A 17,137-nucleotide genomic window follows, 5' to 3' on the forward strand; every position below is an offset into this window, starting at 1 on the left:
AAAACTGTGTCTGTACATTGAATATATTAAAAAAATAATAATTGGGTGGGGTTTAGAAACAGTAATGGAGCACAAATCCAAAAAAAAAATTCTGTCTGTATGTCTGTTTGTTTGTACACGCTAATCTTCCGAACTACTGAACGGATTTCAATGATTTTTTCTTTGTTGTATCAGTATTAAGCCTGGTCAACATATAGGCTATAATTTATCTTCGAAACTTGAAGACCTGATGCAGAACTCCAACAGACCAATAAAACTATAAGAGATACAAACATGGTGCCGTGGCAAAAATTGTTTCATTTGATGAGCATTTTCAGCTGAGACAATAAATTTTAAGATCTGGAACACCTGATGTGGAACCCCAAGAGCCCAGCTTCTCTGTACCATATAGAGGTATGACGTTTTAGCAAAAGTTGTTCAATCTGATAAGCACTCTCTGTTGACTTATAAAAATTGAAGATGTAAAACACCTGATGTGGAACTCCAGGAGCCCTGCTAGACTATATGAAGCATATGAAGATATGACGTTTTAGCAAAAGTGGTTCAATCTGATAAGCACTCTCTATTGACGCATTTTTCTATTCTCTCTCACACAAACAAATAATAACGAAGATACAATAACGCTTTAATTTCGTGTTAAGTCACTGCTTAGTACAAATTTTACATACCTAAACGTGGCGTCACGAGCCCCCACTCTCTAACTTTGTTGCGTTATATCTCATTATTATTTTGTATGTCTCTTCCAGACCTCGGGACTACAGAGTTCCAAATTTTTGGGAGGCAAACGTGGGGCCGAAGCCAACACGCTGAAGTCCTTTTGAGACAACTTTAATGAAATGTTGACACAAAACCGACGATTATCCCTTTATACACTATAGAAATGAATCCAAGGACAATCCCCGGTGGACGTCGTTAAAAAAAAGACAATCCCCGGTTCTGTGCTAAACTATTGCTAACTATGGAGGAAAACTACTTGGGCTATTGTGATGGGATGTTAGTGGATGACAATGTATTAGGTACATGTAAAAACGGCAGGTGGAGACTCGCCACCTCACTTACTGGGCCCCCGGGAACCAGTCACTGAATAGCAACAAGAGGGCAACAGGGACATGAGCAGCTGAAGGGTGAGGATACCTCGGCGGACTTTAAACGCAGATTACGCGCTCCCTGTGCTTACCATGAGGCACCTACCCTCAGCAGGGCTACTAATCCTGCTCTAGCGACTCCACTCTGGACGGCCAAGCCAAGCCAGAGGCGTGAGACCTATCCCCGTCATGGTTCACTCCGACCGGCCGGAGATGGGGGACAGTATACACTCCCTGGAGAACTCAGTATATATAGCCCCGTGGGGTCGCTACTCCCCGTCATCAGCCTCAGATGTCCTGCGGTACCTATATCTCATTATTATTGTCGTTATTATCTCAAAAGCCTTTGTCCCAATTATGTTAGGGTCGACTTCCAGTCACGATGCAACTGAGTACCAGAGTTTTACAAGGAGCGACTGCCTATCTGACCTCCACAACCCGGTTACCCGCTCAACCCAACACCCCTTGGTAAGACTTACTGGCTTCTGACTACCCATAACGACTGCCAAGAATGGAATGTTCAATGACAGTCGGAACCTACAGTTTAACATCCCCTCCAAATAACGGTCATTGGTATCCAAAATATACGTAGAGAGTACATACGAACTTAGAAAAGTTGCATTGGCAGGCACTTGCCAGACCTGGAATCAAAGACGCACGCTCATACTTAAGAGATTGGTTCTCTACCCACTAAACCACCACGAATTCCACTAAGTCACCACGACTTTGTCATCTATTTAATGTTTTTTACGTAATATTTTTGCCACACACAACTTAAATGCGGATGAATTAGAATCACTACTTTTATCCCTATGGTCACGTCTATTGCGACTATTCAGATCTTTGATTTTGCTGACCCCGTAGTCGCTGGCATAAGGGACAGGATCCGCGTACGAAGTCGCGGGCAGAAGCTAGTGACAAATAAAATGATAGAAAAAGGTGGCTATAGGTTCCGAAGGTATTTTTATACTCTGCCTTATTTCGTTTTCTCACTTAATGAAATTGAAAAATAGAAGAATACCAATTTGTATGTAGTATATGTATAGCCTTTGTATGTACATTCTGAATAAATCGATAACACCCATACTTAAATGCGAAGGAAAACATTTCAAAGAAACCCGGACTTTTAAGTCTGATGATGATGGTTCATTCTAAACTATAATAATTTTTGTTTATATATTTTTGTATTTCAGTTTGTAGAATTTTAAAATATAATTTTAAGTATGATATAGTGTGTATTGATAATTATTGGAATTTAAAGTACAGGAAAAATATTTGAATTATATTCTAAACTACTAAAAATATTTTAACAGCAATAAATACCAGTAAACCTATATGCATATTCTTACTTATTGTACCTGTGGTGTCCGTGTGAAGTAGGTTCGACCGCAGCAGACGAGGCGCGGCGCAGCGGCGGCGGCCCGTCCAGCTCTACACTGCCGTCTAGCATTTTAACTAGACTGTGCCTGAAATCATAAGACATTAAGTTAGAAACTTTTGTTGAAAGTAGGTGCATTAAATTAGCTTTGTTACACGTCAATTACATTGGATACCTAAGAAGAGTAGGTTCTCTAGTTGAGGATGTATTTTGTTAGCTTTACGTACGTTAACGCAGTAAACTTTAACTAGAATCGAGAAAATTCCTCAACATATGTTACAACTACCTCGTATTTGGCCTTGACCAGAACACTGAAGCGGGTTGGAATAAGACCAAATAGGTGTCTTATTTTGGCTTATGTATGTATGTTATGTATTATGTATGTTATGTATGTCTTATTTTGGTATTGATGAGAAATACGGAAAAGATACATAGAGGCCACAAGTTCAATTCCCGGCTGATCTGTTCAACAGCAGTCCTGGCCGACAATCAGCCAGAACATTACTCACCTCCTGCTAAGAGTAACGAGTGACTGTCGATGCTTGCTGGGGCGGGCGCGGCCGGTGCGGACGTTGATGGCCGCGAAGTGGTTCTGGATAGCCATGCCGATCTCCGGACACATGTCTTCTGGGATCTGGAAGGAAAAATTAAATTAATTATTAGTTCATTTTGAAGGACAAACAACAGAAGAGCTCGTGACTAAGCCAACGCCGTGCTGATCGATCGTCAAAGTCGACCTAAGCAACACTTAGCGCGATCTTGTCATAAGTCATGGTAAGCAGCCAGAAAGTCTGACATAAGTCTTATCAAGGGGTATTGGGTTTCCCAAGTAACTTAACTATAGGTTAAAAATAAAGTAAATTATATATGTCGCAGTCATCGGGTCGAGATCAGATTGACAGTCGCTCCTTATAAAACACTAGTACTAAGCTGCATCTGAAGAGCTCCGACCCCAACATCATCATCATCATCATCCTAGCGTTGTCCCGGTTGCCCTTCCGGGCCCGGGGTCCGCTTTCCTGCTTCTTCTCCTCCACTTCGCTCGGTCTTCGGCATCCCTGGTGGTTAGTCCATTGGCACGCATGTCATCCCTTACGACGTCAAGCCAGCATTTCCTGGGTCTACCCAGTCTGCCCCGGCCGGGCGGAGGCGCCATGGCTAGACATTTGTTCCCCACGTAAGTGGCCGGTTTCCGTAAAACGTGTCCGTACCAGCGTAAGCGACACTCTTGCAGTTTGTCTGCAATGTCACGGACATGAAGGCTGCCGCGGATGCGCGAGTTCCTAACGCGGTCTTTCCGCGTAACTCCACACATCCAGCGCAGCATTTTCATCTCCGTGACCCGCAGCTCCTGCTTGTGCCGCTCAAGCACAGGCCACGCTTCACTGCCATACAAAAGGACAGGCCTAATGATGGATTTATAGACCTGTCCCTTCAGCTTAACCGGCATTTTAGGGTCACAAATGACACCAGACACCTCACGCCACTTGGCCCATGCCGCCGAAATTCGTGCCCTGACGTCGCAATCGATGCCACCAGACGCGTGAAGGACAGATCCCAAGTACCTGGCCTGGTCCGTCTGCTCAACCATATTACCGTCTATGCAGACGGAGGTGGGATCTGTCGAGTTGCAGGCCACGTACTCAGTCTTCCCCACATGCAGCTGCAAACCGCCGTTCTCGAGTGACTCCTTCCACATGTTAACACGCTGCACCAACCGTCCCTTGTCCGCGTCTGCCAGCGCGATTTCGTCAGCATACATGAGCAACCACGGGGGCTGCTCATGCGCATCTCGGATGCTTTCGGACAATGAGTCCAGTATCACGCTGAACAGAAACGGGCTAAGGACGGAGCCCTGGTGTACTCCAACGGTAACAGGGAAGGGTGTAGTGTCACCAACAGCGGTCCGAACCACTGAATCGGAATCCCGGTACATGTCTCGGATAATGTCAACATAGACTTCTGGCACCCCTTTGGACCGCAGCGCCCACGGGATCATCATGCGAGGAACACAGTCGAAGGCCTTCTGCATGTCCAGAAAAAGGAAATGCAGAGGTGTGTTCTTCGCCCTGTATTTCTCCATCACAATACTTAGGGCGAAAACAGGGTCCATGGTTCCATGACCAGGGCGGAAGCCATACTGACAATCCGAAACAATGCACTCCTGCCGGAGCCGAGAGTCAACGATCCGCTCAAAGAGCTTCATGGTGTGGGACATGACCTTTATACCGCGATAGTTTCCACACTCCTGCACAGACCCCTTGCCCTTAAAGACTGGAGTGATGACACTCCGTCTCCATTGGTTCGGGATCCGGCCGGTGTCCCATACGCGGTTAAATAGGTTTTGTTAGGATGCCCACCCCACGAGGCCCCATAGCTTTCCATACTTCGATGGGGACTCCATCGGCTCCGACAGCTTTCCGATTTTTCATGCGGCGAAGAGCCAACTGGACTTCGTCAGGCGTTATCGGTGGCACCAGTCCTTGATTCGGAGGGAGGTCCGGTGGCTGCACTTCTCTGTGCTGCTTATTCAGCAGCTCGTGGAAATAAGAGCGCCATCTCTCCTTCACCGCGAGGTCCTCGCATAACAGGTTGCCGTCAGGATCTTTGACACAGCGGCACTTGGAGATGTCCTGTGCCGCTTTAATCCTGGAACGAGCCAACTTATAAATGAGCTTTTGCCCCTCAGACGTTTCCAACCTATCATATAGTGGCTGTAAGTGGTTACGTCTGGCTCTGGCTACAGCTCGTTTTGTGGCTCGTTTTGCAAGCCTGTAAGCGTCGCGATCTTCGGGAGAGTTGGACGCTTGCCACTTCAGAAAAAGTGCTTTCTTCACCCTAGTCTGCCTCTGGACTGTGTCGTCCCACCACCAAGTTTCCTTGTCACACTTGCGTCCACCCTAAGACATTCCCAGCACAGCCTTCGCCGCCTCCGTGACAGATGCCTGAATCCTGTCCCAGTGTTTTTGGACAAGTTCGCCTTCGGCTCCGTCGCACTTGTCGCCGATAGCCGAGGCGAGCATGTGGGACTTGTTTTCATCAAGCATCCACCACCTGATTTGGCGTTGGAAGTGCTCCGGACGTTTGTCTTTGGGCTTCACACAGAGATCCATGACAAGGAGACGGTGTTGCGCAGTGAGACTCTCGCCGGGTATGACCTTGCAGTTGGCTACTTTGCTGATGTGATGCCTTCTAGTGAGTAGGAAGTCGATTTGGGTCGCGTTTCTCCCGCTCCTGTAGGTGATCAAATGGTCAGGTTTCTTTTTGAAAAACGTGTTCACAACGGCCAGGTCGGCTGCGGCACACGTCCGGAGAATCTCTTCCCCTTCCGTGTTCCAGTTACCGTATCCAAAGCCTCCGTGAACCCGTTCAAAATCCACCCCCAACTCACCCACATGACCGTTCAAATCGCCCCCCAAAACGATGTCCTGCGACAACGGGATGCCACTAAGCACATCACCGAGTTTATTCCAGAACGAAATCTTGTCAGCATCGCTACAACCGGCCTGTGGTGCGTATGCACTTATCAAGTGGGTTTGAACCCCCTCGATAAGCACCTTGACTACCATAAGTCGGTCGCTAAGGCGTTTCACCTCCAAGATATCGTCGTGCAATCCCTCGGCTAGCACTATAGCTACCCCGTTCTCCCCACCAGGTGCACCCGTATAGATCAGCTTGTAGCCGTTCCCAATGTACCGGGATCTGCTGCCTTTCCACCGAGTCTCCTGCAGGAACGCCACGGCCACCCTCCGCCTGATGAGTACGTCGGCCAGCTCCCTCGCGCGTCCAGTCAACGTGCCAATGTTCCACGTTGCGAAGCGGATCTTCTTTTTGGTAGGGGCTCGCTTCTTTGACCGTGCCCGCCCGTGGCACGGTAGCCCTTGCCCACTTGCCACAGGAGTCGGGCGAAGCTCCTGCGCGCCGTTATGCGGCGGCGCCCTATCCGTGACCCTTTTCCTATTTTTGCTTCCCATTGATGTGGCTATAATGTGGCCTTTACGGAAGCGACTGCCGTCTGACCTCCCAACCCCGAAGGGAAAGCCTGCGCCAGAGCCTCGTTCGTTTTCCAGCAGGTGTACCGACTAGCAGGTGAGGTTGGCTTGGGCCCGATGATCTTGGTGGGCCCCATACACCCCAAGCTCCAAGAGCTCCGACCCCAACGTTATTGGGAAAAGGCTAGGTAGACTTTAATGGAAAGACAGACGGACAACAAAGACTTAATAACAGGGCCCTGGATTTTTAATTTTTTGTCGTTTAATATTTCTGGGTACGGTACCCTACAACTTGACAAAAAGACGTTCAGTCAATACGTTAAACGTTACATTCAACGACTTGACGAGTTATCCTTCGAGTGATTCAATTCAATGTAGTCCTTCAATGAAGGTACAAGCTGTTCAATCAAATAACATCTTAGGTACATAATTGTGACATAACCTATAGTTTAATTATTTTTTTCACTTATTTCTTTTTAATTTAACTAAACATTAAAACTCACCAATATCTTACACTTAGGTAGCATAGTAAACCCGTCGTTCCCACTATAGAGGTACTGCTTGATAGCGAGGCGGTACACCTGCTGCCGCTGCAGGTACTCGTCTCCTATCTTCACGACCTGTTCCGCTACTCTCTGTCCTGCAGGCTTTGAGGGGTCGAAGGCGAAGGAGACGCCGGCTACCTGGAAGGGTAAGAGAAAATGATTTAGTGTGATGTGTAAGTGTGAAGGTTGGTAGAGGATAGGCGTTTTAGAGTCCGTTACAGACTTTACTACGGAATGTCAAAGTTCATAATGCCGATGTACTGTATCCATAAAGTACACAAGATATATATACGTAATTTATGTAAGCTATAATGATGTATTGAGAATTTTTAGTTATGGCGAAGTACTTGATTGAGTTTGTTCTGAATCACGATATACAGTCAAGGTTTCACCTACTTCCCGGAAGAACCACTTCTCACTTCTTCGCCCGAAATGAAATTTGAAACTGTTAGTCAACAGACAAGACCTCATATGTCATGTCCTGTCTCAGACTACCAGTGTTTCAAATTCGCTTCAAATCAGTTCAGTAGTTTTGACGTGAAACAGACATCCGACAGATAGACACAGTTACTTTACTTTCACTTCTGATAATAGTTAGGTCAGTTCTCGAATAGTCTCCTATCTACTACTAACATACCTGAGGAAACCTCCCTTCAAGACTGGGGTACTTGCTGACAGCGTTCTCCAACACTTGTAATATCACTTCGCCTGTCGCTTCTACCACCACTAGTGGGTCCCGCATCGGTATGATGGTGGATAGATCTCGGAGAGTGAAATCTCCGGCAGCATGGACCTGAAAATAATATGGAATTATTAATATTTTATCATAATCATCAGCCTCTTTCATCATATACTACTGGACACAGGTCTCCTCTAAGGGTGTTATTCGACACATCAATCAATCGTCGATCGACGGCATCGATCGATGGCAGAATGGATTAGTAGACGCCGCCGTCACGTCACCCGCTGCCCGCACGCTATTAGACCAGGGGCCCGATTCTCCTAAGTTAATAATGTGAAAATCGAATAGAAATCGAATCGCAATATGATCGCGATAGCAGTTTTAACCATATCAGGCATTCTGCTACTAATAAAAGACCAATCGTATTCGATTGACATTTGATTGGTGTGCGATTGGTCTGCTATTTTGGTAATTTTGGTCTATACGGTAGTTTGCTGTACAATCATTTTGCAATCCTCAATCATTTGCAGACAAAATGATTCATTATTGAATAACAGAAAAGGATAAAAACGTTTATTTCAAAGAAAAAATAGCGGAATGCCACATACGCTTCAATCGTAATCGAGTCGGGATCGGATCTCAGTCGAATCGAGTCGAACGTGAATCGTATGTTGCTTAAGTAAAATTAGGAGAATCGGGCCCCAGTAAAGTAAAGCTATTAGACCAGTCGGTCGACATCGATCGATGCCGTCGATCGATGATTGATCGATTGGTCTAATAACACCCTAAAATAGAGCGGATTTCAGACATTAAATTCCAGTGTGCGAGAGGTCTGTGCCCAGCAATGGGACAATAAAAATGGATGGAGGAAGAATGATACTTTGTAGTGCAATATGTAATGTAAGTATGTCACGGTAATTGATAAATGTAATTAAAATATTTTTCTTGGTTGGTATTTTTCCTGTTCTAGATGTAATTGTAAATATTTCTTATTTTACGTAGTACGTAGTCCAAACTATATTTGTACGTCTCACCATAGACAGAACATAGCGCACTATTTTATTTAATTTTAAGATCTACATTTTATGTTTACCTATGTTTTACAAATAATAAATACTTTGACTTTGACTTTGACTTTGAAGATAATATATGAAGTAGTAACTGACCCCATCTGACAATCTATTTTTTTTAGATTTTAGATAAACTGTAAATAGCATCAGTTCATTGACCAGACTGACGTTTGTTGTGCCGCTTTTGCTTTCTAGACACATTTTTGATGGCTGTCTCATGTACGAGTGACTTTGGCGTTTGAAAAATGCTGTTTCTTAGACTTTCATCCCACACCCCCCTCACCTGATCAGATCGGAAGGTCCCAGAGTTGAGAACCACGAGGTCTGCGCCGGTAGCAGCCAGGAGTACATCACACACCCAGTTCCCAAGGTTGCACTCCTGTCTTCCGATGCAGGAGAACCGACCTTCTAGAGGAACACATAGATTTGAAGCCGGGTATCACACACCCACCTCACCTGATCAGATCTAAAAGTGCCAGAGTTGAGTACCACGAGGTCTGCGCCGGTAGCAGCCAGGAGTACATCACACACCCAGTTGCCGAGGTTGCACTCCTGTCTTCTGATGCAGGAGAACCGACCTTCTAGAGGAACACAGATCTTGCCTAACACTTCGTCCATTTTGCCTTCGATCATTGCTGGAAGAAAGTGAATGGAATTGCATTGTAATTGTATTGAAATCCGAAGGTTAAAGTAATAAAAAAATATGTACGATGAATCTCATTAACTTCAAATCCGATGGTTTATTTGCTAGAAATGCCGACCCCAACATAGTTTGGGAAAAAGGCTCGGAGGATGATGATTTGCTAGAAATATGTAAGTACATATTTATATTGTTTTTATCAAGGTAAGAAGTTGACCAAGTTCTGTTAGGTATTTTACCTACCCTTTTTAACCGACTTCACAAAAAGTAGGTCCGCAGTTTGACCTATATGTATGTATGGTATGTAAGTTTCTGCACGATTATCGCACATTTGGCTGAACCGATTTTGATATTATTCAACATAGTATTTGTCAGACTTAGGAGAAGGTTTCAGGTAGGTATTGAAGTCTGCACCGGTCATACCACAAATTATAAATTTGAATTACGGCAGGATAATGTGATGATGATAAAATAAACAGCTACACTTACAAGAATACTTATCAGTCTTCTCCTTAAGCACCAGATCTTCAGCATAGGAGCTGTTGACCCCGACTTCTGTGATGTCGACTTGTACCCCCTCGTCGCCGAAGTTAATGCTGATCTTACTGAACTGACGGAAGTCCGTGCCGCTTTTTACTACGTATTTGTTGTTTATCTGAAATAAAAACAAATAAGTAAAAATTATAAGTTATAAGTTTGATTCTAGTTGCCCATTTAAACATAGCTTCTTTTGGAGAAGAACGATGATGATGATTATTGGTGTGATTACTGTTTTAATGCTCTTTTTGCAATTCTGAAGTTGACTGCCTGACTCCGTTTGTACCTAGTGTTGAGAACGTTTGATTCTCTTACTTCGGACGGAAGTTGGCTACTATTGACTTCACAATAGCTAAATAATACTATATATTAACAAAACCTTGCTGCGAATGCGGCGCTGAATGGTTTATTCAGAATTGCAAAGCTATGTGGAGACTACTCTAGAGCCTGAGAAAGGACATACAAGACATTTTTTACCCGATAGTGGGAAGTAATAATGGCGTCCACGGCCGATTCGGCCACGGCGGCTGTTCTCATGTAAGGAGATCAGCCAGCTGCGCAGGACATATTATAGTGCACGAGCATTTGCGCAGACACAGGTGCACTCACTATTCCTTCACTCTCATAGCCCGATGTGACGGCAATCCGACATGACCGGAAAGAGATCAGGCGCAGGACCGACATGTACGTGCTCTCCGATGCACAGGTGAATCAATCACCAACTTCCAGACTACGGGCAGCTTTGTGAAAGTTTAAGAAAACCCACAAAGCGATTTCGGCCCGACCCGGGAATCGAACCCGAGACCCCGAGCACAGCAGCCGCGCTTGCGACCACTAGACCAACGAGGTAGTGGGAAGTAGTTCCCTCAAGAATACGGACGTAACATATTTGTTTGTTACGTCCTTCCAAGTTTGTGCTCAATAGCATACATTATTAATTACACACCAATGTGTATAATAAATAATCTAGCCTAATAAGTTGCCGCCTGAGGTGAGGAGCTGCCAGACTGTTGCTGTGTTTAAACGCAAGTTGAAAGAACACTATCTTTCCTCTCTGTCATAGATGCATATAGTATTTATTGTATGTATATTTATATATGTATATGTATTTAAGTAGTTTATGTTAGTGATTTCTTTTTACGCTGTCTATCTGTACCTATCTCTTTTATTCTAACTCTCCCATAACGGGCCTGCTGGAAGAAATTTCTTTAGAGATAAGCTGTGCCCTTGTACAATTGTTTCTATTATTTATTCTTCTTTGTGTTTTTATGTGTTCAAACTATTAAATAAATAAATAATCTATCTATCTATCTACTTACATGTAAAACCTCATAGACATGATCGTGTCCTCCCAGTATGAGGTCGATATCGTTGCAACCTTCAGCTAACTTTATGTCGTTCGGTGTCCGCATGTGCGTTAAAGCTATTACGTATTCACAACCCTGGAAGAAATTTACAAAATATTAATATTATGTATTGAGTTTGAGAACATTTTAGGGATATAGGTATGTATAATATTGAGAATTTTCGGACATTACTTTATTTAAAAAAAATGATTTTGATTATTGAGACGAAGTGAAAAAATAAGTTTTGGATCTACTTGCTACGCATTCAGAATACTGTACCTACAAGGGTCCTTTGATGGTACGGCATTTCAAGGTGATAAGTAAAAAGAGAATTTAATAGAATGAGAATAAAGTTGAAATTTAAATGATGACAAGTGTCGGAAAAAAAAACTGCTACCGTTCAATTTTCGTCGGTTTATAATTATTTAAACTCGAATCTCCTAATGTAAAGTTATAAATAACATGGATAGAATTTAAACTTATTTAAAAACAAAATATACTCACTTCTTGTTTCAATTGCGAGGCTAGCTTGGTGCCAGCTTGCACAAAGTCTATGAACGTAACCTCCTCAGGGTTTATCGTTGCTAAAGTCTCCAGCCATTCCTGATAACAACACAAGAATTTAAGAGCTTTTTTAATTTCTCTTGTTTGTTGTTGTTTTCACAATGAATACCGAGCGGTATGGTAAACGTAGTGGGAGCGCTCGGAGTTTAGGAGGTTCATGCTCCGTGCCCAGTGCCCAGCAATGTTCTTAATCACGTCACGGCGTGAGATAAATGATAAAAAACCGGCCAAGTGCGAGTCAGACTCGCACAAAAAATCAAACGGATAAAAAAATCACGTTTGATGTATGGGAGCCCCCCAAAATATTTATTTAATTCTAGTTTTCAGTAAAAAGTAGGGTGATTGAAAAAATGGTTAGGTAGATAAATGTGGGTGACAACAAAATGCTTAGGTAGAAAAAAGTGGGTGACACTGAATAAAATACATGCAGCAGCTTTATTACCGAGTGATGGTTGACTATCTATCAAGGAAATGGCTAGTCACTTCATCTCACCTGTTCAACAAGTCCAATAAAGCCGATCTTATGTCCGTTACACATGAGCGCGTGGGTGATCTTGCCGTCACCCAGCGGCCGCCCGGTCTCGTTGTCTATCACGTTAGACATTAGCCACGGGAAGTTGCATTGGGCTACAAGTCCTGATAGCACTTCTAGGCCGAAATCTGAAAAAAATATTTTTTTTGGTTATATAGGGCCATTCTGATGTCAATGTCAATTTTTGTTATATGTATAACGACCTCCCAAAGAGCTGGATCGATTATTATAACGTAATGTAGTACAGTGAGATAAAAAAATGAGGAAAAATTAATAACTGATTACCATTCTGTGGATGTACATAATTTAATGCACATCACATATGTGTTAAACCCTGTCAGTTATGCCGACAGTTTCCACCGAGACCGCATTCTGGATTGGTAGTAAGGATACCAATTACAATGTTTATTAATCTTTGGCTAGTAATAAAAGCTCCGACAAAAAAATAAGAATTGCCCTTACTCAAAATACTAAAGCTACTGACTAAAATACTGACTTTCCGACTACTTTTCTCCGAATAAAAATTACGAAACGACCGAATGAGATACTAAAGTCTTCGAAAAATAAACATCACTGTTTGTTGCTATAATACTTTTCTACCAGTATAAATTACGTTCTACTGAAAACTATGCTTTGTATTTTTTAATCTTTACTTGCCTACTATTAATTCATAAATTACCTTTCATATTTCATAGACTTGGTGCCATTTTAACTATAACATTATACTGAAAATATTATTCTCAGTGGTTAAACAATACTTTTAAAAAATATAAAAATGTACTTGTAATAATAACTTATACTTGCTTCATTTATCATGAATTTTATTTACCATGGGTATGCTTGCCTAGTGGGTAAAGGACCAACCTCAAGTACGAGGGCGCGGGTTCGATCCCAGGTCAGGCAAGTACCAATGCAACTTTTCTAAGTTTGTATGTACTTTCTAAGTATATCTTAGACACCATTGGCTGTGTTTCGGATGGCACGTTAAACTGTAGGTCCCGGCTGTCATTGAACATCCTTGGCAGTCGTTACGGGTAGTCAGAAACCAGTAAGTCTGACACCAGTCTAACCAAGGGGTATCGGGTTGCCCGGGTTACTGGGTTGAGGAGGTCAGATAGGCAGTCGCTTCTTGTAAAGCACTGGTACTCAGCTGAATCCGGTTAGACTGGAAGCCGACCCCAACATGATTGGGAAAAGGCTCGGAGGATGATGGGTATGCTTCGATATCGGTACTTATTTCAGGTTCAGGAAAAGTTAGAATTAAAGTAGTATTTACGCTTTAATCTAAAACCAAGTAGATTTTGGTTTCCTAGAATATTGTTAATCGATTTCCCAAAAAGGAGGAGAATCTCAATTCGGCCGGTATGTTTTTTTAACCGACTTCCCAAAAAGGAGGAAGTTCTCAATTCGGCCGGAATGTATTTTTTTCTATGTGTGTACATCGATTACGCCGAGGTTTATAAACCGATTTACGTGATTCTTTTTTTGTTCGACGTGGAATAGCTGCCAGTTGGTCCCATAGTCATCAGGTCAGGATCTGATGATGGAAACCCTGAGAAATCAAGGGCAACCTTCGAATGTCGTAGGCATTTAATCAACACCCAACTTTTGTTTCGACGATTCTTCTTCACCGGTATTGATGAACCAGCTCCCTCCTCTTCCTCCGATCCAGAACGATACACGGGTACCTCATCCATATTTCGTAACAATACTAAGTTTCCTTAATAGATAGTAAGTTAGTAGTTTCCTTAGTACATTTAATAGTTATACTAGTGAAAATACGAAAGCAAAAGCAACAAAAAACTATTTATTTTCTTAACATAAACAGACGTTACATGCAAGCGTCGGTCGTTGCAAACGCACTGCGCTCGGATCTTTCGAACTTGCACACGAAAACAGTTGAATGCGACCCGAACCCGATCGCGTGTGCCAAACTGTTGAGGTATTTTCATTATTATTGAGAGTTAAAAAATAAATTTAATAACCAACAATAGAAATTATAACAGTTCATGCAAGTTGTAAAAATATGATTATTTTGTCAAAACCTCTGTTGTCGGTAACTTAGTAATTTTGTCGGAAGTTTAGTATTTTAGTCGGAACTTTAGTTTTATTACTCGAAGATCGAATTTTCTTTAGGAGAAAAAGTTATTTGTACCTGCTCATATTTGTAGTTAAAATTGATATTTTTTGTCGTTTATGTTTTCGATATTTTGTCGGTAATTCATTATAACGCTGGTTAATTAGAATAATAGTCGGCCACATATCGCTGGAGATTAATTTGTTTTTCGGAACCATTATTATTATCCTTAATCTTTTACGCAAAAACCAGCGAATGTATTTTGATGAAAGTAGGCCATAAGACAGTTAATACAATTTAAATAACGTAACCTAATATTAATATGTAAAAAAAAAACGATACAGTTACAATAAGGACTTTCACTCACCAAAGTCGTGGTTTCCAAACACGGCACAATGCGTTCCGATTTCGTTGAGCACCGGCACCATTTGTTCGCCTTTTGTGAACGTGCTCACTGGAACAACGTAGAGTACATTAGTAAAGAGGCACAGGTATTTTTTATGTAGTGTTAATAGTAATGGATGTTGCTATTTCTATATCAGTTAATTATCACATCATTTTACTTTGAAAAAGTTGCACAAGGTGACAACTTCTGTATTCGGGGTTACATTTTCTAAACACGATGATATTTTTATTGGAATATTTTTTCACCAAAGTTTAGTTAAAATTCAGAAAACTGTCAAGTCCAGAAGTACTGTTAGCGATTCCCTTGTGTGTCTGTAGTTTTGCATTTAATCACAAGAAACTCAATACCTTCGACCTTGAGTACATAAGTGTTATTGGTATTTGTTAATATTCCGGAACAGAGCGTGACTTTCCGTCCTTTTTGCTTGCGAGAAAAGTCATAAGGTAATTTCATCCTCCGAGCCTTTTCCCAATAATGTTGGGGTCGGCTTCCAGTCTAACCGGATTCAGCTGAGTACCAGTGCTTTACAAGAAGCGACTGCCTATCTGACCTCCTCAACCCATTTTCCCGGGCAACCCGATAGCCTTTGGTTAGACTGGTGTCAGACTTACTGGCTTCTGACTACCCGTAAGGTAATTTCTTACACCTAAAACAAGAGTAACTATTAAATTAATAACTTACGCATGCTAGGCGAGAACACATCTCCACTGAACAGTACTAAAGGGTTCAGATGCTGCAGCGCCTTCACAGCTGTGCTGAACCTTAGTGCTCCTCCCACTGGTTCTGTGGCTGTAAACATTACACAAATAACATATAATATAAAAATATATTATATAATATAATAATATATAATATAATAATATATATTTTGAATAGGGCAAAAGTTTGAAAAGAAGGGCAGGGGTTAAAGTTTTGGCACATAATAGCATTTGTGGTTTGTTTTTTTTTTTTAATTCTTACTTTCTTATATATATTATGAATTATTACTGATATTATAAATGCGAAAGTAACTCTGACTGTTTGTTGCAATTTCACGACAAAATTATTGAACAGATTAAAATAGGTGCCCAGATAGCTTAGAGCCTGATAAAGGACATTCTGCTGGTAGAGTGATAAGAAGGGGAAACCGCTGGCGGAAGCTAATAGTTGTTTAATATTAGAGGTTTTCTCACAAGAAAGTTACTTGTTGAAGCGTAAGAAAACCCATTTTGACGAATCTCGACTTTGACGATCCCATAAAGTTAAATCTAATACCACAAATAAAAAATCACTTACTAGTAGTAGGTTCGATGTTATAAACATCATTAAAGTGTATAATGACCACTTCGTCCCCCATTCCTCTACCGGCCAACTGACTGACGGCGCGTCGGCCCACTTGACGTACCTCGAGAGAAGCCTGGAAGCAGACATTGTATTTCAGACAGTTATAGCACATTTAGATATATTCTCTTGTAAACCGTTGCTAAGCTACGTATTACCGTTCGTAAGGGTGTATGTACACGGTGCAAGTAGCTTGTGTATGTTGAGGCACAAGCGCAGGTTACATGCATTTTAAACGAGCGGGTCCAGTGGCTCGCGCATGTACCAAAGCAAAATACCCACCGACGTGCTCTTGTCACGTGCGCATTAACTTGCTCCAGCTACTTGCACCGTGTAGATGTACCCTTATACACAGTTGTGAAGCTACCTACTAATGTTGGAAAAAATGTCACTTACTTTTACAAGAGAATACTAAATTGTAGTTATGGGCTATATTTTATGTAAAGCAGTGTAGAATGTAAGAAATGTTTCAAGTGGATAGGTGTGTCTAAACTTAGCATGCAATCTACATTTTGCCATTCATAATATTCTAATGATGTAGGTAAAACATGTAAGTATGTACAGGTCACGTAGGTACATAGTATATATAGGGCTGCCATCCGTCCGGGTTTCCCCGGATTTGTCCTCGTTTGGAGGCCGTCCGGGGGCCGTCCGGGCGGGTTTTCAAGAAGTGTCCGGGGAAAACCCGGACACTTTTCATGTAAGGAAGCACCTCATTGAATATAAGTATATGTTAATAGTAAATGGATTACAAATTAGGTATTATTTTGTTTAAAAAAAATCGTACTCGTTCGGGGGAAAAATGCGATTTACGCGAAATGTCCGGGTTTTTTTAATGTTTGTCCGGGTTTTGCGAAATTCAAGATGGCAGCCCTAATAGTATAAAACAAAGTCGCTTCTCTGTTTATGTGTCCCTACGTCTGCTTACATCTTCAAAATTACGATACGAATTTTCATGCGGTT

The 17,137-nt window shown here is 42.2% G+C and overlaps 1 protein-coding gene across 2 annotated transcripts in view; it reads right to left on the reverse strand.

Annotated features, from left to right (window-relative positions):
• Positions 1 to 17,137, reverse strand: part of LOC124641208 (snake venom 5'-nucleotidase) — a 31,487-nt gene that overhangs the window by 3,058 nt on the left and 11,292 nt on the right. For both annotated transcript variants that reach the window (XM_047179220.1, XM_047179221.1), the window contains 12 exons: positions 16,130 to 16,250; positions 15,536 to 15,643; positions 14,816 to 14,902; positions 12,333 to 12,499; positions 11,780 to 11,878; positions 11,249 to 11,371; positions 9,882 to 10,047; positions 9,209 to 9,387; positions 7,638 to 7,793; positions 6,959 to 7,138; positions 2,973 to 3,097; positions 2,444 to 2,551 (listed from right to left, as the gene is read on the reverse strand). In XM_047179220.1, the coding sequence (XP_047035176.1) occupies positions 2,444 to 2,551; positions 2,973 to 3,097; positions 6,959 to 7,138; positions 7,638 to 7,793; positions 9,209 to 9,387; positions 9,882 to 10,047; positions 11,249 to 11,371; positions 11,780 to 11,878; positions 12,333 to 12,499; positions 14,816 to 14,902; positions 15,536 to 15,643; positions 16,130 to 16,190 (1,559 nt within the window). In that variant the 5' untranslated portion in view covers positions 16,191 to 16,250. The remainder of the gene's footprint in view (positions 1 to 2,443; positions 2,552 to 2,972; positions 3,098 to 6,958; positions 7,139 to 7,637; positions 7,794 to 9,208; positions 9,388 to 9,881; positions 10,048 to 11,248; positions 11,372 to 11,779; positions 11,879 to 12,332; positions 12,500 to 14,815; positions 14,903 to 15,535; positions 15,644 to 16,129; positions 16,251 to 17,137) is intronic.

This window comes from Helicoverpa zea, chromosome 22, assembly GCF_022581195.2.
Source record: "Helicoverpa zea isolate HzStark_Cry1AcR chromosome 22, ilHelZeax1.1, whole genome shotgun sequence".
Lineage (NCBI taxonomy): Eukaryota > Metazoa > Arthropoda > Insecta > Lepidoptera > Noctuidae > Helicoverpa > Helicoverpa zea.